Source organism: Musa acuminata, chromosome BXJ2-11 (genome assembly GCF_036884655.1).
Source record: "Musa acuminata AAA Group cultivar baxijiao chromosome BXJ2-11, Cavendish_Baxijiao_AAA, whole genome shotgun sequence".
Lineage (NCBI taxonomy): Eukaryota > Viridiplantae > Streptophyta > Magnoliopsida > Zingiberales > Musaceae > Musa > Musa acuminata.
In genome coordinates this window covers 12,135,004-12,161,991 of record NC_088348.1, presented here as the reverse complement: position 1 = coordinate 12,161,991, position 26,988 = coordinate 12,135,004, and the positions used below count along the sequence as shown (strand labels likewise).

At 37.2% G+C, this 26,988-nt stretch overlaps 1 protein-coding gene across 2 annotated transcripts; it reads right to left on the bottom strand.

The window, feature by feature from the left end:
• On the bottom strand, positions 1–26,267 carry LOC135628026 (uncharacterized). Of its 2 annotated transcripts, XM_065134563.1 has the most exons (11): positions 26,139–26,267; positions 25,963–26,030; positions 21,745–21,826; positions 16,812–16,895; positions 15,560–15,599; positions 13,862–13,907; positions 8,057–8,115; positions 6,960–7,027; positions 854–937; positions 685–749; positions 1–209 (listed from the first exon to the last, which is right to left on the bottom strand). In XM_065134563.1, the coding sequence occupies exons 1-11, from the start codon at positions 26,192–26,194 to the stop codon at positions 127–129; spliced, it is 735 nt and encodes a 244-aa protein (XP_064990635.1). In that variant the 5' UTR covers positions 26,195–26,267; the 3' UTR covers positions 1–126. The 2 variants fall into 2 exon arrangements, with proteins under 2 accessions (XP_064990635.1, XP_064990636.1); XM_065134564.1 differs by lacking the exons at positions 685–749; positions 854–937.
• Positions 26,268–26,988: the final 721 nt, after the last annotated feature.

Below are 26,988 nucleotides of genomic sequence, written 5' to 3'. Positions count from 1 at the left end.
TTGTAGTAAAAAATATTGGCCACCTTGATTGACAATCAGCAGATAACTCAATTTCTTAGTTTATAGTGCATGCTTAAGTTTGTATATGACACAACATAGCATAGGATAGTGAACAGGCCTTTCTTTTCATGGAAACATTCCTTCAAGGAACTCCTCAAAATCTTCAACAGCGTCCGTCTCTTTAGTCACTGAAGCTGAAGTCCTTCGACCTGCCCAAATTTTCCATTAATGTTAAACTGATGAATGCTTGACAAGATTTGGTCCTCCTATAAGTAATAATTACAGTAAGTTGCAAAAAATCCAAGATCACAAGTATGTAATAATGATAAACCTATTGAATGAGTAATATTATGGTTTCTTAAAAGGAACTAATGGTTGCCTGCAAAAACTCAAACAAGTGGAAACATTATTGTCTATAGAAGTAATCAATTAAATTAACAAGTATGTTATTAATCTTTCCTAATATATATTCTTCCCTGACAATTTTTAGTTCCAACAGAATTATACATAATGCCATTGTTTCTGGTACATGGCCAAGATATAACATAAAATTTAACTTTCCACTGCATTATGATATGACTAAAAAAATAAAGAGATGATATTAGATGGTCAGGCAAGCATATTGAAATTGGTTACACAAAATCTAGCCTCAAGATAGATACACAAATGAATATAAGGCCAAACCTTTTTTTATTGTATTTGAGTTCTTGTCATATTCATCATCAATGTCATTGTCCTTGTCTTTTTCTCTGAGAAAAAAGTTAGTGTCACACTAGAAAAAGCTAAGAATCCGTGATACATTTAGTTCCTTTCTAAGGACAAAAATTCATTAAAAAATAAATTCAGCTCATGCCTCTTCCTTTTGCTTGTATCCCTGTCATTATCTTTCAGGCGCTCCCTCTCTTTCTGCCTTCTATAGGCAAGTTTCTCTGCACAACTTTCAAAATGAAAACCATCAACAAGTTTCAGCTCATTCCCATAAAAACATTACTCCAAGCTCATAAGAGTTTCAATTCATAAACTTATTAAATATCTCATTATAACTAAATTGATGAGTTGAGGTAGAATGTAACAGCTTATTCATTATGGAGGAAATAGTGGAGTATTATTTTTTATTAAAAGCATTTGTGTTAAAGTGGAGGGACATCAAGAGTTCTGTATTATCACCAAAAAAAATTTGATAAGACAACAGTGATTTCAATAGGCGCTCAGGCGCTCGCCTCGCCTTGCCTTGCCCGAGCGCCTCGCTTCATTTCCAGGCGGCACGCTTCAAAGAGGCGCCGCCTGGGCGCTCGCCCGAGCCTAAGTGCCGGGCGTTTCGGGCGAGCGCCTGGGTTAAACCAGGCGACCGAACCAACGTTTTAGGTCTAGTTCAGTCTCCGGTGCTTTAGTTGGTTCAATCGAACCAACTAAAGCATCGATATTAGCGCAACTTCCCCAACCCTAACCTTGCTCGCCGTTCACGCTACTGCTGCCGCTGCTTTCTACCACTGTTGTTGTCGCCACTCTCGCTCCCGCTCCCGCTGTTCGCTGCTACCGCTGCCGATGCCACTGTCGTCGCTCGCTGCTCCCGCTGCTTGCTGCTATCGTTGCCAATGTCTCTGCTCGCCGCTCCTGCTCCCGTTGCTCACTGCTGCCGTTGCCACTATCGTCGCTTACCGCTCCCGCTGTCACTGCTGCTACTTGTTGCTACCGTTGCCACTATCGTCACTCGCCACGATCGCTCCCGCTTTTCTCAGTCAGCACCCTCGATCTTCCCTTACACTCTTCTCCTCTTTCGATAGTATACTGTTAACAGTATGCAGTATGCTGTTAACTGTACACTAGTAATAGTATTTGTATTTATTAGATTAATAATATATTATTTTAATTTTAATATTGTTAATTTTTATTTATTTGAAATTATTGTTAGGTCTCAGGATAAATGGCAAGTGTATAGAGCAACTCAATAGAGTCTCCAATGGCATCAAAAAAAGATCCTACATAGAAGTATAATTATCAAAAGGATCCGAAAGATCCTAATGCAGTGACTTGCATGTTCTGCGATAAGACTACTAGATGTGGTATTTTTCGTGCAAAACAACATCTAGTAGGAAATTTCAAGAATGCAGCAGCTTGCAAAAAGTGTCCACCTGAGGTAAAAGAAGAGTTGCTGAGTTATATGAATGAAAAGAAGACGCAAAAGAAAATCTTATGGGAATTTACCAGAAGACAATGTTGAACATCTCAGGGATGAAGAAGAAAATTATTCTATGAATATTAACCTAAGTGGAAAAAAAGTATACGACAAAAAAGGAAAAGAAGTTATGAGTACTAAGAAGGGTAAAAAATGACCGATGGATCTATATATGTTTCAAGGATCATAGAAGCAACAAGGGCAAGCAGGAGGCTCAAAATTTAGACAAACAAATATAAGTGATGCTTGTGATAAAGAAATAAGAGGAAGAACAATTCAGCACATTGCTCGCTTCATCTATCAGGCTGGTCTTCCCCGTAGTACAACTCGTTTAGATAGTTTTAAGGAAATGATTGAAGCTACTGGAAGATATGGTGTGGGATTAAAACCTCCAAGTTATTATGAAATGCGAGTTCCATTGTTGCAAAAAGAGTTGAATTATACAAATGGCTTACTAAAAGGTCATAAAGAATCATGGGCAATACATGATTGCTCTATTATATCAAATGTTTGGACTGATAGGAGGCGCAGGAGTATAATTAATTTTATGGTTAACTGTTCTTTAGGGACTATGTTTATTAAGTCAATAGATGCTTCATCTTTTGTAAAATCTAAAGATAAGATATATGATTTACTTGACAAGTTTGTGAAAGAAATTGGAGAACAAAATATCGTTCAAATCATAACCGACAATGGAAGCAACTATGTATTAACTGGTAATATTCATCTTTTGAATTTTTGAATTTTTGAATTATTTTATCTTCAATTAAATATATTAAACTCTTAAGTCTTATCATTTTTGTTATCCTTTATCTCAGGTAAATTGCTTAAAACAAAAAGACAACACTAATATTGGACTCCATGTGTAACACATTGTATTGATTTAATGTTAGAGGATATTGGAAAGATCTTAAACATAAAAAAAACCATAGAAAGGGCAATTTTTGTTGTTGGAGTTCTTTATAATCATATTGGGGCTTTGAATATGATGAGAGAATTCATAAGGAACAAAGAATTAGTGAGATATGGTGTCACCCGATTTGCTACTTCATTCTTGACATTACAGAGCGTGCATCGTCAAAAATATGTAGTTTTGGAATCATGTAGTTTATATATTAAATGTAATGGGCCCTCTTGTTCGAGTCTTTCGGTTGGTGGATAATGAAAATAAACATGCAATGGGATATATTTATGAGGCTATGAATAGAGCAAAGGAGACGATTAAAAGGTTTTTTAATGGAAATGAAGATTAAATCTGTTATAAGATGGAATTGTCAACTTCATCATCCCTTACATGCAGCAAGATATTATTTAAACCCTAAATTCTTTTATAAGATTAAATATGTTAAGTTTGATGCAGAATTTTTGGATAGGTTATATTAATGCGTTGTAAGATTAGTTCCAAGCCTTGAGGTGCAAGATAAGATTATTCGTGAATTATCTTTATATAAAAATGTCGAAAGTCATTTTGGAATTCCAATGGTCATTCGATCTAGGACAATTATATCTCCAGGTATTAATAATTTGATATAATTAATTTCATCTATAATATGTTACTATGTTATTGCTAATAATAACATAAATTTTGCAGTTGAATGGTGGAGTCTATTTGAAAATTCCACCTCGAACTTACAGCAATTTGCTATCAAAGTACTTAATTTGACATGTAGTGCTTCGGGTTGTGAGCGAAACTGGAGTATCTTTGAGCATGTAAGGATTACTAAATATTTTTATTTTAATTAATTAATTAATTTAGATAGATGTATTAATATATTTTTAAATTATATGACATGACAGATTCACTCAAAGAGAAAAAATCGGTTGGAACATCAATAATTACACGATTTTTTTTACATAAAGTATAATCAAGCTTTGAAAGCTCGTCATGATTTGCAAAATAGAATTGATTCAATCTCATTGCAAGATATTAATGATTCAAATGAATGGTTGGTGGGAGAAATAGGTGCCAACTTACAAGATGCCGAAGACGAGCTTATATTTGAAGATGATAGATTGACATGAGGAGATGTAGCAAGAGCTTTAAGTGCTAGAGAATTACAAACATATACAAGGTAGATGACAAAGAGAAAAATGAGTGCAAAAGCATCAAGCTCGGCTCTTGCTATTGTTGAAAACATAGAAAATGAAACATATTTTGATGAAACGGAAGGACAAGAGAAAGAGGACAAATTCAATGAAGATGATTTGTGTGAAAATGACGATAATATTAATTATGATGAATGACTTTGATGTAAAATTTTATTGTTCTAAATTTTGAAACTTTTTGTTAATGTGATATTATGATTTTGTACCTTAGATTTTCTTTATTTAATAATATATTTTTATTTAAAATTTTAAATAATTATATTTATTAATTATATTATATATTTTTATATTTTAGCACCTCACTTCGCTCGGGTGAGCGCTTGCCTTAGGCATTTTTAGACCTTGGTGCCTTTTGGCACCTAGCACTTTTTAAATCACTGTAAGACAATTATTAAGCTAATAATGCATTATGAATGTAAATATTGAATGCGTAAGAGACAACATATGAATTAGTTCTATAACGCTAGATGAGACTGTTGAGGTTGATGCGAAGTTGAGATTAATGTGTCAAGTTAGTAGAAAAAAAATTACGAATACATATTCTCATTCATGAATAATTAAGTGTAGATCTGATAGAGGGCCAAATAATCGAGAATTGTTTAGGATAGTATAGACATGCTAAGGAAACCTATGAATGATTAGTGCGATGAGAGATTCAGAAAGACCTAAGAAGACAATATTAGAAATTATAAAAAAAATTACCTCATAAGACCTAAGAGATTCAACCAACCATAAACATTTTATAACAAATTTTCTATGGAAGTTACAAATCCTAAAAAATACACTCCATACCGCGTAAGACACCAACAAACTTTGTGCTAAGGTACCATTGATTAACATCTTTTAGAAAATTTAGCAGGATAAGGGATCATAAACTCTAGAAGGAACTGGCCTTTGTATGACTAACAATCATTAGTATAACATTCTAGTCATTAAACTTCGTTACCAGTGTACGTATATTCTCTTCATATCTTGAGAGTTCCGACTGGTTAGAAAGCTAGTCCAGAATCATCTGAATCAAAATATTGTTTGATAAGGTTTGTCATTTAGGTCACATGCAAGTTATGCAAAATAATCCCAAGTGAGATTAAACTTATCTTGTAAGATTAGAGAAGAATGGGAAGAATTATAATTTAAATTTACAAAACAAATACTAGACAGGCACCACATCAGTGACAATCTTTTCTTCATTAACAATGAATTTAACTGGGATGGTAGTCAAAGTTCTGAACAGTTTGATGCACTTATTTTAGTAATTTCTCCTACTATTTTGAATGTTTAGCTAGAACGCTTGTTTTTCCTCATAAAAACATATTTTACAATATAGTTTGCTAAATAAGTATATGGTGTACATATATATGTCAGACCTTCACTGACTTTTTGATGTGACAATAACAATACCCCTTGGGATGGGCCCTGAACTATATGGTGTACATATATACAGCATGATTTACAAGACAAAAGAGGAAGAGGTTGGGATGGTCCTAAACTCTATCATCCAAACTTGAACTGATCGAAGAGATTTTACTAATCAGCAAGGTTCGTCGTACCGTACCATACCGGCGTTTCAACCCGGACTCGGTACAGTACGGTACCGGTGTACCGGTCAGTACATGGCGTATCGAGTGGTACACCCTGGTGTACCGAACAATTTTATACTTTTCCATACTGTAGCAGTGCTATAGTATAGTACACCCCAGTACAGGCGGTACACTTCGGTACGGCAAACCTTGCTAATCAGAATAGTTCAAAAATGACTCACAACGTGAGACATGATCTTACTCGAACCTAACCCTTGCCTCATTCAACACTTCACTTTAATCCCTAACTATCTTAATCCCTATCTAATAACCTGAATTCAGTGTTACCAGCATCCTCTCCCTCTCCTCTTCTCTCCTCTTCTCTCCCACCCATCCACCAATCCCCACCCAACCCCTCTATTTTTTTTCCCTTCCACTCTCTCACATTGGTTTGCCACAAAACTCTTACCCTCATGAATTGTCTCCTCCAAGTGGCAACTACCACCTCCTCCCATCGCCAGACACAAATTGCAATATTTTGGAGAAACATATCATCAATGCAGTGCCCTCAACTATTTGAATGGGAATCCCCAAACCTAGATGGAACAAGGAGGAGACACCTTAAATTTATTTTGAGTGTGGATGAGAATGGGAAAACCCAACCTGGTTAGCCTCATTTGCAATATCAAAAAAAATTCTCCATACCGATTAGCTGCCAAGAAGTTGATGACAGGTAAAAGAGGAGAGTTACATCATCCCACACTATTGAGGAGAGATACTCCTCAATGGGCTTAAATGTGAGAGTGATCTTTCATTACAGGTTAAAACAAAAACAGAAAAATCCTCCCATGGCTTACATTAAAGTAAGAATTATTTGTATCTACCTACACCTTTTTTTGGCTCCTTGCTTACATCTTATCTTCTCCTTATGTAAATTCTACTAGTTTTATTATTTCATCGACTGAGAACTTTAAAGTAAGAAGAAAACCATTTTACATAGTCATCAAAAGCTATGCCACCCTTTGCCAGACAAAAAAGATGCAAACTGAACATAGAGTCATTCCTGAAATAATTATACTTCAAAAGGAAACCAAAATTACAAACAGAGGTGATTTTGCAAAATGGATAAGATGCAGATGTTAAAGTGAAAAACTAACCCCTTGCAAGCTACCAGTTTCACAAGAGCCTGTTTATTTTCTCCCGCTTCAAGATATGAAAAATTTACCTACAAGAAACCAAATAGACAAGAAATTCTCCGTGAACGTGTCAATGAAAATTTGTAACTGGTAGTTTCAGTTTTTTTTCCCATGTAGCTGGAATGTTCTTTTTAAACTTCTCCTACTTTGTTGTATTAATTTTTCTGAAACTAACCAACGAGCAAAAGAAGACTACATCAGATACCAGATTACATAGGTAATATAAGATATACAGTTTTCCAGTGGTTTTATGAGACAAAAAATTAGGAGCTGAAAACAGTGCAAGATTGCATATTCAATAGACTATCTACATACACCTCAAGAACTAAGTCTGATTAGAATTCTGTAATCCAAGTAAATTCATTACTTTCCTCAAAAAGATAAAGTCATCATTTGCCATTTTAAATCTTCACAAACAGTGATGACATCAATAATATATATGGCAGTTGACACTGCAAAAGCATCACACAAAAAGAAATGTGGTGACCAAACTATCTATACAATCCAAAATCCAATACATATCAAATCCTCACAACAACAACAACAACAACAACAACAAAATCCAGAATGCATGGTGGCCTCCACAATGAGGTTGATGTTGCGTGGAGGGCCTGCCAACACTGTGGCTAAAGATCAAAGCAGATGCAATCCATGCCAGGCACATAACTACCACACCCTCATGCTCCAAAATCTAAAATCTTGGCATAATCAACCTACAAAAAATATAATTCCACATATCTCCTTAGTTTGAAAAAATTTATATCAAGAATAATATTTGGCCATTGTTAGGATCATTTTTTTAAGAAAAGCAACATAACCTCATTTGATTTCATCGTTAATATGGATATTTAAAATAAATTTTCTGAAAGATTATGCGGGGTAGTTGTGTTAGTAACAACAGCTAAAACCATACATGTTATAGCATCAACAGAATCATAACAGTGACTGACAAAAACCAACATGTCTAGTTCTAGTCAGTTTTACCAAAAATATAAAGAAAATGTAAACAAAAAAATCATAATATTTCATGAATTATAACACAAGAAAAGAATGTGTACTTCATAGCTTCCTAGACCATCTTTCTCGTTGCATTTCTTGTCGCCACAGATAAATTGACCTGTTACAAACAAAAATAAGTTAATACTGAACAAGTTTTAGAATACCGGTTTGATATTGGTTTCAACAACATATTGGACTGGTAAATTAATAGTAAGCATTATACTAACCTATAATGTCCAGCATTGCTAAATTAAGTAATATAAAAATGAGAGGTATACTGAATTATAACAAAATGATGGCCCAATACTAGTGCTAGGTCAGACCATAGAATACAAGTCAATTCATACTGGTCCAACCAGTATCTGATACCATAATGCTGGCATCATAAAATTCTAAAGTCACTTTTTAGTCCACAACATGTGTTGTACATTCCACAAACTAGCACAGAACAGCAAGCAAAGCCACTCATTTACAATATGCATGGTAGGAAGGTATACCTCGTGTTTATGCCAGAACTCCTCTGACAAGGAGCATATTGATACATACCAGTGAGGTCTACACTCCATTTTCGCACTTGATGGTTGCATATTTTAACTAATAGTTTGTTTGATATCATTATCGTCAGTAAATGGCCCAAGAGGAGAGTTTGACCAAATTCATTTTGCATTATATCAAGTGATTGTAAAAAGAATATGTACCTAGCAATATTGGTGATCATATCAAGAATTGAAATATCGTAATGTACCAAAGTTTCGACATTCTCTTGGTACGGTATGGTATTGTATACCGAGCTGTCACGGACAAACTTCTAAACAAGGTGTTTGATGTAATGCTTATGTATGTCCGTGTCGTTTGCCATGTTCATGCCTTGTACAGAATGTAAAGGGGCGGCCGAAGGCTTAATAGTCCCATTTTAGTTGGGTTGGTGGCCTCTTTAGGCTTGTAAATAAAGGTTGTGTCATGTAGACACGTGCGAGAGCTTTTCGGTCTGTAATGGACCATTTTATCCTTTGTTGTGCCACTGTTCAGAGCTTGTAAAGTCTGTTTATAATTTGCTTTGTCTATGAAGTGTTTTTCGGACATGTTTGCTTGTGGATCCCGTTTGAGGCGTTCTCTTTAACCCGTTCTCTCTTTTGTTGGTCCTAAGGGACAATGGGAGGCTTCGGGGAGGCTGACCTTTGCGGACGGACGCGCAAGGGTGCCGCACGACTTAGGCAAAACCAGCTAAGTCCGTGTCATATGGTATCAGAGCGAGACAAGCACTCATAGAAACACTTGACATGCAAACGTGGGGGACCTAGCGGGGCTGCGTTGAGGGCAGTCAGCAACGCGCGACCGTTTGAGGGAAAACGGGCATGGAGATGTAGGGAAAAGGAGTCGCTCAGAGGAGCGGGCATCTGAGTTTGGCATTCAGAGGAATGGCCAACCCTTCGCGCAAGAGGCACCACGAGAACAGGCAAGCTTGGAAGAATATGGAGCGCACAAAGGTTGGGATGGCTGAGTTTGAGCTACGACTCAACGTTGACAACTTTACTTGATGGTGCTCACGGCAAGCGAGGCGTTTGGCAAAAGGATGAGACCATGCAAAGTGGAATGAGTTGCTCAGCGACCGAAAGAGTGTGCAAAGCTCACAGAGGTGAGGGGAATTGCTAACTCGAAGAATTCGGTACTCATGCATGGGCTTGTATGCGGACGATGGATTGTTCGTGGCCATCCCAAGGCGACCAAAACTCGGCGCCATGGAGCATTGAAACTTTCTCTTCGGCATGCGAAGGATACGTCTGGAGGAGGCTAAAGAGTGCAACGAGTTCAGCATGTTGCTAGGCCTTGAGGGGTGCAGTGGTGGCTGTATTGACGTGGAGGCGCAATCTAGCAAGTGCGTTTGCAGGAGGCAGAACAATGCACAGTTTGTTCAACAGATCGGAGTAGTCCAAGGGGATGGTGGTCTCCGAAACGAAGAGAGATGTTGCTCCAATGGGACAGTTATCCAGGAGGGATAAGTCTCGGCTCTCCAGAGGGAGAATCATGTGAGACGGACCTCACATGTTGAGGATGAGTACCTCAACAAACAACAACTCCACGAAGCTCGATGGACTGAGCAAGCGGCGAGGAGTCGTCGCATGATCTCGCTTGAGAGAATGCATTGGTGGATGCATTGCGAGATCAAGTGGGGGAGCGACCTGAAGCAACTTAAATGAAGGCACACTTAGAGTCGATATGGAGATCGGACTCAAGGGAGGGCTGACTCGTGGAATGGTGGGCGCGAGGGCCACCATCGACTCAATGCAAAAACGAGGAGCGGAGCAACTTGGGTGTAACTTGGCGAAGTACCCAAGCCGCATGAAGGGAGCCAACATAGAAGTTGGAACGTGGGGCAGAGGCACAGTGCTTCCCTTAGACAGAGGTCAAGGACATGAACTCTTGCAAAGGCAATAGTAGGATCATGTTGTTCCATGGGTCCTTCATTCTGACGGAGCGGACTCATCTTGCATGGTGCAAAAGACGAAGGGAGCTTCGGGGCACATGCACCTTATCTCGGAGAAGCATTTGATGGAGGAACTAAGGCAACTCAATTTGCGGAGGCGAAGTTGGGTTCAGAAGGCCTTAGCACGGGGCAAGAGGACGTAGAGGCGGGTACTCTTGAAGAATATGCCACAGTATTGCCATTCAAAATTGCCATGAAGGAAGCGGTGCGCAGCGAAGATTGTGCTGGTAGGGGCAGAGGCCCAGGATCCAGACAATGGTGCACAAATTACAGTGAAGTCGGTGGACTTCGGGAGCTACTAGGCGACGGATTGTCCTAGAGCGGTGCTTCATCTAGGTGTGACCCAAGAGTGGGTGGATGAAGGTCGATTGCCAAAGGAGCGAACAAAATCGAAGGTGGAGGAGACCCTGCGATGTATTGGCAGAGGCCACACATGGAGGGTTCACAATTCGAGTTTATTCCACAAGGATCAGAATGTAATGGAGATGTCACCAGGAGGCGACATGGTGCAGCGGATCGTGGTGGAACAGTTCGTGGCAATGCGACACACACGACATAGTCCCGGGAGGGACTAGATCATATGGAGGTATGATCGGGAGCTACTGGGAGCTCCGCTTTGGTGAACAACACGACGGCAAGAAGGGCTATGGATTCAAGGAGTGAAGGCCATGGTACCGCAGAGGCGGGTCTTCCGGGCATGCGTCGAATTTTGCATCGGATGAAAACCTTGGTCATCAGCATATGGGGGGCTGGGTTCCACCAAGGGAAAAGTTCGAATGCAAGTACCAGTGAGTCCCATGAGAGGGACTTGATCATGCAGAGGTATGATCGAAGCAGCTGGAGAGTTGGACTGCTCCAGAGCTCATATTCGCTTAAGGGAGCCCGACAAGTCAGAGGACAAGGTCGAGTAAGCGAACGTTGCTACCAAGGAAGCTAAGGAGAACAGAATCGGTGCAAACCCTACAATGTGATGGCAGAGGCCATGCATGGGAGTTGCAGTCTGTCTTTCCATCGACCAAACAGACTGCTTGGAGAATACAGAGGTGTTGAAGCAGGAGGTCGAAAGGGGCGAGGAAGCGACGACGAGTCCAGAGGGACTTAGCTACCCAAAATCAAGCATCAGTTAGAATGGAGGTGGACTCAGAGGAGTGCCACGGAGACATATCTACTGATCGTGAAGAAAAGGGATGCAGATGCGAGGCGACGGATAGTAGGGCCATGAGCATGGCAGCGCCATGGTACCGTAGAGGCGGGACTTCCGTCAAAGTCATTGATCCCTTGCTCTCACGGAGGGAGAGCGCTTGGTCGTGAAAGGGGCCGAGGAGGTGGAGCATGCAGAGGCAATCTCCAAGTACCGAGACAAGGCTGAAGGGCAGAGGCCAAGAAACTTCGTAAGACCGGTGTCAACAAGTTTCTCATCAAGATAGCCGTAAGTGAAGGACTTCGGGTTATGCAAGAGTGCACGACCAAGGAACGAAGCAGGCAGTACGTGGTGCTGTACCTTTGCTACTCAGTGGAGTAGGCGGCAGGGTTGATGGAGAAGACGGTACAATCCCAGAGGCGACCTCATCTATCAGAGAATTACTCCAAGTTGGGGTGAAAACTTCCTGCATTCCAGAAGTTCAATGGCATTGAGAAGGTGAATCACAGTAGCTAACTCAACGCAAGGAGTGCAAACACTTCAAGTGCTTCAGAAGTGTGAGCAAAGAGCAGGCGAAGGCCAGTAACCAGCTCGATGCATGAAGTACAACCTCGAGGAGGCGGGCGAAGTCAAGTAACCTTTGCCTTCTCAACTCTTAAGAGAATGGACGAAACCGAGTACCCCAGTTCTCTTATCTATCCAGCAGAGGAGCTTTGCACAAGTTCAAAGACCCTTCGAAGATAATGGAAGACAATAGTTGTCAAATCCTCACCAACGGTGATCAGTGCTACTGAGAGTAGATTGTCCGCTTCATTTCCCAACGAAATGTCAATCGAAAGCGGAAGTGATACGAACCTACTTGGATGTGACAACTAACTGAAAGAAGAATCAATGAGCAGATTTTGTGGAGGAAGGACCCAAAACTTCAGAAGTTTGCGAGGCGATGCTCGTTAAAGCTCCAACAAGCATCCACCCAGTTCAAGCAGCATGTGGAAATTTTGAGAAACTGGCGTAGTAAGAATGGTCTTTTCCTTCATTTGGTGGATCCGCAGGAATCAACGAGGATCAACACAACTCAGCCAACCCCACACCAGAGTCAGAGTCATTGGCGAGTTGAAGCAGCATGGCGGATCAAAGGTTCGACTACTCAAAAACAGCAGCGGCGAGCAGCTGGGAGCCAGGAGGCGCATTGCAGCTGGAGCAGAAGATTGAAGACTCAGCAAAGGCGAAGAGTTGCAGTGTTCACAAAGGCTTCGACGAGGACGTCGAAGGGATAAGTGGGGGAGAATGTCACGGACAAACTTCTAAACAAGGTGTTTGATGTAATGCTTATGTATATCCGTGTCGTTTGCCATGTTCATGCCTTGTACAGAATGTAAAGGGACGGCCGAAGGCTTAATAGTCCCATTTTAGTTGGGTTGGTGGCCTCTTTAGGCTTGTAAATAAAGGTTGTGTCATGTAGACACGTGCGAGAGCTTTTCGGTCTGTAATGGACCATTTTATCCTTTGTTGTGCCACTGTTCATAGCTTGTAAAGTCTGTTTGTAATTTGCTTTGTCTATGAAGTGTTTTTCGGACATGTTTGCTTGTGGATCCCGTTTGAGGCGTTCTCTTTAACCCGTTCTCTCTTTTGTTGGTCCTAAGGGACAATGGGAGGCTTCGGGGAGGCTGACCTTTGCGGACGGACGCGCAAGGGTGCCGCACGACTTAGGCAAAACCAGCTAAGTCCGTGTCAGAGCGGTATATATATATAATTTATTTATAAATAGAAAAATACCGTCCGGTAGCGAGCGGTTCGCGTATCGATTTACTGTCGGACCGGTACGTACTGCCAGTACCAGGCGATATCATTCGAAAATGTATACCTTGGATCATATACATTTCTCATGTGATAAGATAGGATGTTTTAACTGACCATTCACAAGTGATACAATACAAGTACCTGAACATAAACATCTCCATAAATTCCTTTTATCTGAAAGCTAGAAAACAATTAAAATCAAGACTAATTCACAAAAATGTTATTTAGCCAATATCACACAGCAGTCAAGAAATGTCACTAGTACAATTCAGTAAAAAAAATTATATGTCAGAATTCAGTTACAGAATTGTTCATAAAGGATATCTGATCCTACATGCTAAGGAATATTACACTTCCAATCATCTATATAGAGATATAACATCTGAGAAATAATACCTCCTTGTGAGAAAAAAGAAAATGATAAGTTAGGAATTTCACCTTTCCCAGATACAACCTCTTTTTCTGTTCTCCACCTTAAGCCAATCTGAGAGAAACAAACCAATGCTCATAAGAATATAGATAAATTATAAGCAGATTACTGATAGCTGAAAGTGAATATTCCACAAAGTGAACTTTGAGCATTATGCCATATGAGAAGAGCTTAAAACCAGCTAAAGAAAATATGTTGATAAATAAATTCATAATTCCAAAGAAACCATGGATCTGGCAAAATAAATTTCACATTTGTATTTTATACGTGCAGTTTCATCCAGTGTCAATCTGCATGAGTGAAATTTCTTGTGGAGATCTCATCCACATCAAAATAACTTTGTTTACTGGCCTAATTATGCAATGGCATCAATACCATTAATTGTATTTAGCTAATTTAGTAAAGGAGTAAGAATTCCAGCAAGCAGAGTTAATTGAATCCCTTTTCTCCAGTAATGATTATTAAGTTGTCTAACCCAAGCTCATTTGATGAGAAGAGATTCTGCAGAAATCTATCACAATATAGGCCTGTTAGCATCTCGACATGCTTTAGTATGAAGACAATTATGCACTGACAAAACTACTATGGTAATCACCTTTTGGCACATAATGTGGACCTTAGATACTTAAAAACTAAACAAGAAAATTTGTTGGATGGCACGAGAAAGCATGATTCCCAATTTCAGCCAGATCGATACATATCGTTTGGTAATTACCAGTCCGAGCTTGAATTGGCATGTGGATTGCCCATTTCGGGCATTCGGGTCTGATACAATGCTTACCGCCTAGTAAATCTATTGAACCAAGCTTACCACCAAGTATAAAGTTTAGTTTTTTTTTTTTAATTTATGGCTACCCCCCACCTCCCTCCCTCTCTCGTGCCGCTCACCGCCAGCCCTCCCGATACTTCATTAAGCATGCCCATCAAAAGTTCTAAACACTCTTAGGATACCTGGGAATTAGTTTGTGGTAATTCTCTTTTCCATGTGTTGTTGGTAACTACATTTACTGTAGAACAAAATTGATTACATTAAAAGAAATAATCAAGGTCATTACTTTCTTGGATTATCTAGTGAGCAGTGACGCTGTCTGCAATCAAAGCTAAGTAACCAAAGATGGTCCATGTAATTAACCCCAAATAGTTGGGAAGTAAAGTTTGTTAATGATATTTGATTTACAAAATGATGGAACTAAGGAGTAAGGATGTCCAAGAATTGATTTTAAATATCTTAAAATTTGCACTCCCTCACCCACAGCCATCCACCTGTTACTTGCATATTGTATTTCACATTCTTGAGTTCATCAAATTATCTTACAGTGACTAACATTCTGACTACAAGTTTATATTCTCATGTAAAAGTTACTCCTACGTTATTGCATTAAGTAATTATCTTTCTTTCTCTTTTGTTGCTACATACATATATAGAAGGGAATTTGGCAGTGAAAGATTCTTGTAGAAAACAAACACCTGGAAATCATAACAAAAACATTCAGCACTTGCATCCTAAATCTTTATCATTTTAAATCCAATATTTAAGTTTGATATTTCAAAATCATATGCATTAAGTTGTACAAAATTCATGCAATGCCTATCCACATAACAAAAAATTAAAAAAAAAATGTACTAGAATATCTAGCATAAACATTAGCATCCAAATTATGAAAGTGATCAGTTAATCTTACTGTCCTTTGCTAATTGCCATGTACCTTTCCTTGTTTGTAAAGCGACATATCAGCGATGCAATATCTTACTCAGTTAAAGTCTCAAACAAGAAAAATATGAGCATTTTAAGATGTGTATCATCTAAAGTGGCATATAAGCAATGCAATATCTTTCTCATGCAATGCCTTTCCTTGTTTGTAAAGTGACACATCAGCGATGCAATATCTTTCTCATGCGATGCTTATCCTTGTTTGTAAGGTGACATATCAGCGAGGCAATATCTTTTATTACTGAAGGACATAAAGATGTGTAAGGCACAAAACCCATACAATAAGTTTCCAAAATATCTTGGCAGCCATAAATAGGAATCCTTCAAAGACTTAGCTGGAGGGCCTAGACACACAAGCATCTGCCGAGAATAATAATAATAATATACATGTCCATGATATACACAAAACTTAAGCACAAACAATTTTCGATACTAAGTTGACAAGAAAACACATATTATCATATGCAGTCTTCCATTAATTTTAAAATGGAGTTCAAATAAGACAGTATTCTTAACACCCATTCTTTCATATTGAACATTCCAATTATAAATCTAGGATGATACAAATTTTCTATTCAACGTCTCATTATAGGTATTTGAATGAAAAAAAAGGGTTGCCTACAAGACATTACAAGGCTCCCAACAGTGAGGTTATGAGGAGATGTTTTGATCAAAGATATACTGAAAGTACTAATACTAATAAAAAAGGACACATTACAACAATTTAGACAATGACATGCATCATGGTCTAAAACAGTCATAAAAAAAGAAATTTAGCAGACCAAACCAATATATTGACTGTTGTTAATTCACTACACAAGAACACAGCAACTACTTTTGCATGTAGAATCTCATTTCAAAATACTTGCACTTGGTGAATTACTTGTAATGATGTGTTATTTTCAACTTTATTGAATCAAACCTTATTACTCTTCACTAATTAGTATTTGCAAGCGGTTAGGAATGAGGTACACTTAGTGGCATAGTTATCTTTTTAGGCTTTTAGCCTCCATCTAGGCGCTCAGACTTTTTGGTTAGAAACTCAAAAAGCACCATTGCCTAGTGGTAAAGTTAGCTAAATAAACTTAGCAGGCCACCTACGGAACCTAAGTAGTGCTTGTCAAAAAAAAGATGATACTAGATCATGAAAGTAGAATAATTGCAAATAAATACATGGTCAAAATAAAAATAGTCAGTAAACAGATGAGTAAGGCATCAAATATGAATGATCAAATTAGGAAGGATACTCTTTAAAAAGCTTATTATAATAGCGTTTCACCAGCCTCTTCTCCCAAGTTGACTCCATGTCATCATCTTCAGAAATTATGAACCTTTTTCACAAGACAGATTTCTATAAATTTTTGAACAAAGGAACCTTCAAATACAGGAAAACAAGATTAGTTATCAAAAACTGATTCCTAAAAGATTATAAAACCTCTCCTAATCTCATGAACTGGCTGTATGTCCAACACAAGCTACCAGTATACCAAAAGCAGTCAAACATATATACCAACACATTTAACTACATCTCTCCTATAGTGTACTTGGGCCTCATCTGGTTCAATCTTTACTAGTATTATAAATTGTAAAACACAATGCTAGCCAAACAACTATTCTAGCTCATGGAGACAAATAAGAGAAACAATAAGTGGCCACCACTACCACTGGGTTTCTTTTTAGAAACTAAGGAAATTTTGGGTTAATGCAGCCACCAATATAGATATCCTATTAGTCAATTTTCCTTGTAAGGTAATTTTTTACCTAGTATAATTTAACTTGCTAGACATTTGGCACCAACTAAAAAGAATGTCAGATAAACAGCTGGTCATTAAATTTTCATAGGATCTTCCAGGAAGCATCCTCATGTTTGGGTTATGTTCTATATCTGGTCCCTCATACATAGGAAAAGACTCAAATAATGATATGAATTATAGTGAAATGCCCACCATTTTATCAACTTAATTAACTGTGCCACAAAAGCTGCTGTAAGAATTACAACATTTTCAACCACTCAATTTCCAACAGTCCTTTTCCTTTCACCTAATAATTATCCACCTACATAGTCATCCCTGGTCCCTTTATGCTGATTCATATTATATGATATATCACTACAAGATAAATTTTTTCCTAATTCACATGCAATCACAACTAATCTAGTATAGTCATACTAAATTTCACATATTTGTATATGTCATGTAATATATAACAGATTTTTCATATTACTACACCAAAATCTTCTCAAAATTATAAATCTGGCAAACTAACTTACATCAAACCAGTTTATCTTAAACACAATCCTGTTCAATCACAATAACATTCAGAATATCACATATATTATTTGATGTAGTACGAGACCGCAATGAACAAAGCAAGTTTTTTTTTTGTGAAACGAGAAAGAGAAAGATAAATATAATAAAAGTTAACTTCTAGACTCGCCCTGGCTTAAGACGTAACTCTCAAGATGAAGGCCTCTGGCACCCATGTAGATTCTCACAACCAGGTGTCGTTGGCATATGATGTGGGAACTGCCTCTCTTCTTTTCTCCATTTCTTAAAAAAGGACCTAGACCTCCTCCTTTCTTGGGAAATTTCATTGAAGAGGGCCTAAGGGCCTCCTCATCCTCCTCCCCTCCCACGAAAACAGGATCGATCACATCCAGCCGGAATGAACAAAAAGAACTTTTGTCTTTGTTTTACTACAAAGCTTCACTTCCTCTTGATCCGTTTGGGCAAAAGGATTCGGTGATCAAATCCTTCCTCTGAATGGATCTACACTTTGTGGGAGGATTGATAGGGACGCTAGAGGAAGAGAAATCTGAAAAAGAAAAAGAAGCTTATTGAAAATGGAATACCTACTCATGCAATTGCAAAGAGACTTTAAGCAACAAGCTCCAAACTCGGACTTCTTGAGCATGTAAACTTGGCTTCTTAAGGCTTCTCTCTTGTTGTCGCCTCTCTCTTTTTTTCCTCTCTTCCTAGGGCTGCCACCCCCTCTACTTATAGTTGTAGAGGGGGAGGGCTACTAACCAGAGGACTCTCAATCAGAGTCCAACTCTTAGACCACACAAGGGACTCCTAATCAGTTAAGTCTTCTAAATTTGAGTCTAATTCAAATTGAGCTTGGGCTAAAGTCTTTAGGCTAGCCAAACTAGGACTTGAGCTGGGTTGATCCTTCCTAATCAACAGCTCCCCCAATTTGGCATTCAATTCCTGTTGAATCTAGAATTGAAGATGGGAAACTAAGCTTCGCTGACTTCTTTCGTGAACATTTTGTGGAAGTCAGTTTTTGCCCTTTACATCCTATTCGAAAAGCTATTTTAATGCCTTGTCTTAAAGCGGTAACCTTCTTTTTGACAATGGTATCTTCATCCAAAGTGCCAGTCACCAACTTATCTAATCATCTATCAAAGGAAATATCTTGTACGACTCGTCATCTAGCATCAATGGCTCGAACATCTTCAGGTTCTCCACATTCACAATCGAGTACATCTCCATATATGGAGGCAACTCGAGTTGGCAAACATTGTCTCCAATCCACTTCAAGACTTTGAATGGTTCATATCGAATGTGCTTGAATTTCTTTTCTTCTCCTTTAGTTATTTCTTCCCTAAGTGCAACCAGACAAGGCCATCTTCTTGATACTGACCCTTAGCGCAGTGTTGATCATGTCACTATCTGTATTTCTGTTGAGCACACTGAAGCTATGTTGTTCAACTTCCTAGCGCACCCATCGGATGTGCTCGTGAAATTTCTAGGCTTGTAGCGCTATGTTACCTTCTTTGGAGGTTTGTAATATTGAATCAATCATAACTGCATATCAAAAGGGCTTTGGTGTAAGTAGCCCAAGTATACCTTGAATGGTGATTAGGTTGTGAAGCTGTACACCACTTAATTAAATGTGAATTGCAGATACGATAGACTTTCGTCCCATGTCTTCAAATGTTGGGAGTTATATCCTCATAGTAGATGAAAAATCATGTGATTCACTACTTTGGTTTGTCCATTCATATGCAACGTGATCTCCAACAGCTGCTTAAGAACTATCCATCTTTGTTGGACATGATTGAGCTCAAAAGCTCGAAGTGCGTACACTCAAAGTTTTGACATACCTCTATGAGGGAGTACGTTAATGGCACATCAATGACGAAGAAGTTTCGACAGAGATATTGGCATGCCCCCATGAAGCTCCAAACCTTTGTTACTGTCCTCGTCCTCAGCCATATTCTCAGATCACCTAATGAACCGCCTTGTGCCAAGTGTACTGGCTAATTTACATAGTATGTGTATCTGTAACTGATAAACCGCTAAATAATGTCTGTATCAAACCGAACTGGATGATATTGCAAACTTGGTCTAACCTTTGTTCCTAATCTTCTTAAAGAAATGCTAGAGCAAAATATCACAATGGTAATAACTAATAACATAGTTTATCAAATTAAATCTCATAAAAAGATATATACAAGTAATATTGTAAAGGGTATTCACATACAACCACTTATGTTATTTGTTTAGTATAAAATCCTATGCCTAATAACTATGTATATCCTACCTTAAAGGTACATCAAATCAAATGTCTCCCCCTACCAAAATCTGTCACTTAAGCCAAATCTACCTTTGTTATCTTATATTTCAAAGATTGAAAAGATTGCATAACATTGTTGGCTCCCTTAGCATGTCACACATCTAATCTATGCTTAAATTCAAGAGCTCTCAAGCAAAGGAGCTTCAAATCCAATCTCTTTTCAATGTGATTATTGTTTATCCATGATGCAATAAATCATCGCTATTGAAGACTAAGATTATTTGTGGATTTGAGGATAGGAAGTTTGAAGCTCAATAACCTTTTAACAATGAGTATAGTCGGTAAAAATACTTAGAGAAGTGACTTGGGGTTTCACAATAGTTGGCTATTCTTTTTTTAAAATTCTTGTTGCACTTTTGATACTTCCATGTTGGTTTGAGTCCTCAAGTTTTTCTGAGGAGCTTTTCTCTTAATCGTCCTTGTTCTAGTGAAATGTTTTGGAATAGTATTTGGTAGAATGTTTTTATTGATTATTGGGATTTCTTCTCATTTTTGGATTTTGTTGGAATTTTCTGTTCAAGTTTTCCTGTTTAGTTTGTACATATATTTTACACATTACTTGTTAATGTGTTCAGAAAACATGGATGCCTAAGGAGTAGAAAATGGTTATCATAAGTGACAAATAAATCGAAAAGGATGAGCTATATAGTTGGGAGAAAAAGGGAGTTGGGCAGGAAGAAGAAATCATTACGATGAAAGATAGTAAGGCCAAGGGGGGCACGATATGCTTGGCAGAAAGAAAGGATCTATAGTTAGTAGAAAAAGGGATTGAGAAAATGAGGAGAAACAAAATGAGAACAACAGGGAGAAGCAATGTTCACTGAACATGGAAGATAAAGGTGGAAAATAAAGGGAAAAAGGGTTGGCTAGGAAACAGGGAACATTGGGGATGTTTATCATGAACAAATATAGCAATTTTCTCCATTACATTACAATAACAGAATTTCAAAGTAGCAAACAAGGAGTATTCTGAATTTATGCTACAACTATTACTTGATGTTGACAGTCAAATTTCTAAAGCATTTTAGAAGCAGGGGGATTTTTATAATAAAAAATTATGTAGGGGTTTGTATGCAAAATCTTAATATGAAGAAAATAAGGTGGTGTATTGTTTGCAACTAAATCTGGAATTAGAGTTGTAATCATATTTGGAATAGCCATTCCCTTCACACGTTCAGTTCATGCACTCCTGAACTGGAATTAAAATCTTATGTAAAAGAATTACAGGAACATTTTGTTGCAATCAAATTGAGAGACCAAATAAAAATTATACAGAACATTCCTTTCACATGTTCGGTTCATGCATTCTTGCCCCAAATTCAAAACCTAAGCACTATTTTGACTCGAACTCAGAAATGAGTTGCTAAATTTTACTATAAACAACCATAAATCATAAAAGGAATGCCACAACAATAATATGCACAATAAAGAGAGACAAAGTAGTCAAACACACTATACAACAAATAGACAAAGCAAAGAACACAGAATAAAAAGAACAGCAAATTCCCTAGGGTACTTAACAATATAACACCACCAAAGGCATTGTGTTTGATTTAACATCCTACAATCATCAAACGGAAAACATGAGATACTTCAAACCTGTAGCCTTCTCGAATTGTGTCTTGGTCAGTCTTTATTGGCAATTTATCATGTGTATGGCTTGTCTTTCCATAAAATTGTACTGTGAGATGCACAAACTAATAAAATAAAAGAAGTAATAATGCATAAAATAAATCAAAAAATTATAAATATTCATCTAGACATATGAATTGAATGAAATAAGAATCAACAAAGCAAATGCATGACTAAGCTTTCAATATTAGTGTAGTATATACACATGTTTTGGCAATCTCGTGAGGTAATCACCCATAATAATTAAGATTATCGCAATGACATTGAATTGTGCAGGCAGTGTTCTTTATTTTCTCTTAGGGAACTATCATGCCACTGTGCAATGCATCAGATGCAGGGTGATATGGTTTTTCTCAACATCAGATACATGTAAATTACATTTTCACCGCCAATCAAGTGGGAGCCTCTCTCTCTAATAGGGGTACATTTTTTCTCAATATCAGATACATGTAAATTACATTTTCACCGCCAATCAAGTGGGAGCCTCTCTCTCTAATAGGGGTACATTACACTTTGTCTGTTTAAGGGGAAGGCCTTTTCTTCCAGTGCTGATGTTTCTAGGGATCCAAAAGTATAGGCAAGTCAAACCACCTATTTTAAGCAAAATACTCATTCTTTGGCCCAAGGATTTAGATATTAGTCAAACATTAACATACCAACTGGTATTCATTTAGCCAACCAAATACTGATATCAAAAGATATGACTGAATATTGGTATATGGTCGGTTCATTTTGATTTTATTTTTATTTTTTTAACTTTACTAAATAAAATTGGTTGTTATGGTCAGTATATTGCGTGTATACCAGAATGAAACAAATCCAATAAATTACCGAAACTGATGTTGGACCAGCATTTAAAACCTTATTCTCTCTTAGCTTCAAGGTTTAGCAAATTGGATTCACGAACTGACTGTGTTTAGAAGACCAAACAGACCAGTCTTGATTTGAAAACCCAACTTAACAGTTTTATCAAGGCATATATTATTATCAACCCGTAAGAAGCTGCTTCAAAGCTTGTCCTAAAGAGGCTTCATTGTGAGGAGTCATCAACTGACAGTCTAGAGGAGGCCTCAAGCATCAAAAGTCGGAACCAAGAATAATATAGTTTACATTTTTATGGTTTCCAGTTTCTTACTTTCTTTCCCTTTTTTTTTTTCTTGGTGGCACTCCTAAGTCAGCACTTTGTTGTGTCATATGTTGACATCCTTTTGTGTCATATGTAAACATCAACAGTCCATACATCAATCAACAAGAAATTGAAAATACCATCGAATATCGATATCCTCAATACTTTAAGGACTCAAGAACCAAGATCTCCTATCTCATCAGAAATTACTCATCAAAGCAGCATGTTGTCCCCAACTCTTTCTTGGACACAAGGAATGACATCATTTTTTTTTTCTTAACATACTGAAGCACAATAATGAAACATAGCACTGTAACCCTATTCCAAAATGTGCAGATAAACGTAACCCCCTAACCCTTTCTTTCACAGAGAGGGTTGTTCATCATCTGATTTTTTTAAGACATTAGGAACATAACATATGAACAGCTCATTATATGCAAAGCTTTTAAATGTCCCTTGACTTTTTATTTAAAATTGCAAAAACAAAATATAATACCTATGTTTGTGTCAAACATGACAAAGAACTTAGAAATTTGAGTCTCAATGTAGTATGATGTAAGTTCCCAACTATCATAGATCTTTTCCTGCCACTGAGCTCCTTTGATCATTAGCTACTTAATTCATGTCAAGTAGCAACCTAGGCTCATAATGCAATCTGTAGATAACCATGTTCAACATTAATCAATATTTGTTATTATAATGTCCAGATGCATGTAGCCCTCTACCTCTTTCTTTGATATAGTGGGTTGTTCATCATCTGCTTTCTTTAGGACATCAAATATCTTGCATATAAATATCTCATTATATGCATTATTGATAACGTCCATTTTGTATAAAACTTGAACAAATTTCATCACTACATTTGAGCTGAAACAGCACTATGAGACTACAGCAGCTGAAAACACAAGCAAACAACACAAACATGAATCTAAATCCATCTTTAGGGTTTCAAACACCAACTCTCAGTACAGATATAATTAGTAAAATATGATATCTCTAAGTTGTTTTGCTAGATGGTTAATCAAGTGTCTTTTTCTTGAAACAAAGAAAAATATAACTAGTATTGACTCACAACATAACCTAGCAAATATGCTAGAGAAAATGTAATATCTAATTTTTGGAGAGGATTCCCTCCTAATAGACGCAATCAAGATAGCATCAAAATTATAACATTGAAACATATTTAGCCTCACCAGCCAGGACTTAAAACAGCAAAGATCACAAAACTTTTTTAAATAACATGTAAAACTTCAAATAACAGTATAAAATTATAGTCATATTTTTCCTTTACTGGATTGCTGCCATTCTACTGTCTGAAGTAGTCACGGAAGCTGGAACAAAAAGGAGGTATTGGCCCATCCAGTACTTAATTAGGGCCACACTGGGAAGAAACCCTTAGTACAACATCAAAGAAGTAAGATATTATTTCCAACAGAACTACCTGTTTTGAATCATTATCTACATGAAATTCTTGATCAAATTTGTTCCCTTAACCAGGCCACTGCCTATGAGTCACCAACTCATTCTTCAATAGGTATGCAGTTAAAAATCACATTATCCTCGATTCCTCATACTGCTTGGGAGCTCATGGTTATATGTTCTATGTCACTCCCTGATGGGGTTCTTTTCACCTTTCACTCCCATTACTACTTATCTGTCGGTCACCCAAGACTATTTGACCTTGCAAGATGGTCCTTGCTAATTCATTTGTATGCACAAGTTGTTAATTAATCATGATAATATTTTCCTTTTAAGAAAGATCCCTTATCTTCAACCATATAAAATCCCTTGCCAAGAACACTTGCCATCCACACTAATAACACTTGAATAATATTGAAGACCACAAAATTGTTAATTGCAAATCATGTTCCCACTTCGGAATAATATGCTTTCAAGTCATTGAACAAGTGCATTCAATTTCATTTACAAATTGTCATTACTTCTATTGCAATTAAGAAGAAGCAATGTACCACAAGATATTTAGGAAGACAAGGCCATAAACTACTAGAGCTATGTACAATTTTACAATTGCTCACTGTCAAGACTAAAGTTGCAAAAAGCTATTTATGAAGCAAAGTTATGGCTGTAATAAGGTCACCTATTGTATAACATAAAAGAGAATTTATGACATATACCAGCAACAAATGAAAATTGTTTTTGCCATTTTGTGTGTGCTTATACAACTAGTACCAATAATAAATAATTCGTGTTCACAATAAACACCAAAATGTGAACTTAAAATTCAGGTGTATGTCACAGGTATAAGGAAAAAAAGAAAGTGATATTTAGCAAAAGAAAAAGACTTTTGCATGACAAAAATGATTCTCTAGTGAGTGATAGAAGGGAAAATGATCGAGGTGCAATCTCCAATGAAAAGTTAATTAAAGCTTATTATCGTTAAAAATGAAAAAAAAACACTCTTCTAATATAAGTGACATTACACCTCTATTAATCCTCTCACCTATTGAAGTAGAACTATACATGAATAATTATTACAAATAAAGATTTAGAAATTTCTGGTTTGATTGAATGTTGTTTGTGGATATCATTTATCATCTAGATGCTAAAAAATTCAGACCCACTAGGAGAATGAATAAGGTAGGAGATATCTTACTTTAGTTCACTTTTACGGCAAATCACAAGCATATTAGAAAACATGGAATAATGGGAAAGATTGTTATACATCTCACTCGTTAATTTATGTTCCGTATAAACCTACATGAAAATCTTTTTTATTATTAAACATGTCTCTGATACAGCTAGTTATTAAGCAACAAGTATGGTATTACCTACTGCATTCAATGTGAGATAAATCTTCAAAAAAAGAGTCAAATTCCCAAAAGACTAATAAGTATCAATAAGACAGAGACCTAAATTTCCTTCACCTCCAACCCCAAAAAATTTACCATATTCAGTCATATGAACAAGATAAAATAAAGAAACCCACGTCTAACGGAAACTTGCATGTACATTTATCCATGAAGAATAGCCGCATATATCCTCTCAAAACATCAATTATTTAAATTCTTGTTGAACGAACTAGAAAAGCAATGACCCACCATAATCCTTCATGAACTTATTGTGCCGATCGTAGGCATTGAGCCCCCTAATCTGAGATTGGTATTGCCTGCGGGCAGTAGACCAATAAGCAAATCGATATTTTCGTGCAAGAAAACCATCTCTAAAAGACAAAACCAAAAACATATACTTCGGAAGAAACCAAAAAAATATATACATCTTCTTCTCCTCTCTATCGTAGATTGAGGATTTCAGCGACCGGAGCGACGCCATCGCTTGTCCTTCTCCGCCGCCAACGAAACCCTAGTGTTCAAGATTCATGAGGTGATAAAGCTTTTGTCTTTTTTCATATATAACCCTTTACATGGCATTATTCACATATATACTCCTCAAAGATTTATATAAATATAATAATTATAATTATATTATAATTCTTGTATCAATATTCCCAGGGAATTTAGGGAACTTAATTAATATTGACCTTTAGATATGTAGCCTTAATCTTTATAATTGTATCTCTATATATTCCATGAAATATTAATTTATTTGTGAGAAATATTTATAACCTTAATATTTTTGCCCATGTCTTTAAAGTTCTTTTTTATTTTTAGGAATGGACAACGTAACGTTCCCACAGTATATAAATTGTAAAGATTCAAACGACCATTAAATGGCATAAGAAAATTATTTTTTTATTTTAAATAATTTAAACTAATAAACTTATAAATAGAAACAACTCATTATCTTACCTAAATTAAGAATGCTCGAGTTTTTGTGGTTTTAGATTGTTAATCTGACAGAACGAAGTTGACCCGATATCACTTGCTTTTAGAATGTACTGTGATTGAAGATCGGATGACCCTCGGCATGGCCAAACTCGTTGTTCGTTAGTGCTTCCTCGCTTGTAAGGGCTGCTTCCAAATTAAAGGATCATGCAAAAGCAAGTCTTCTTGACACTTCAGTTAACAGCCTGATCAAGAAAGCAAGTCTTTTTGGAAGTGTTCGGAGTATCTATATACGTGGAGAGGCCTTCATTCTAGAAGCTTAGGCTGTAATGGTGTGAGGTA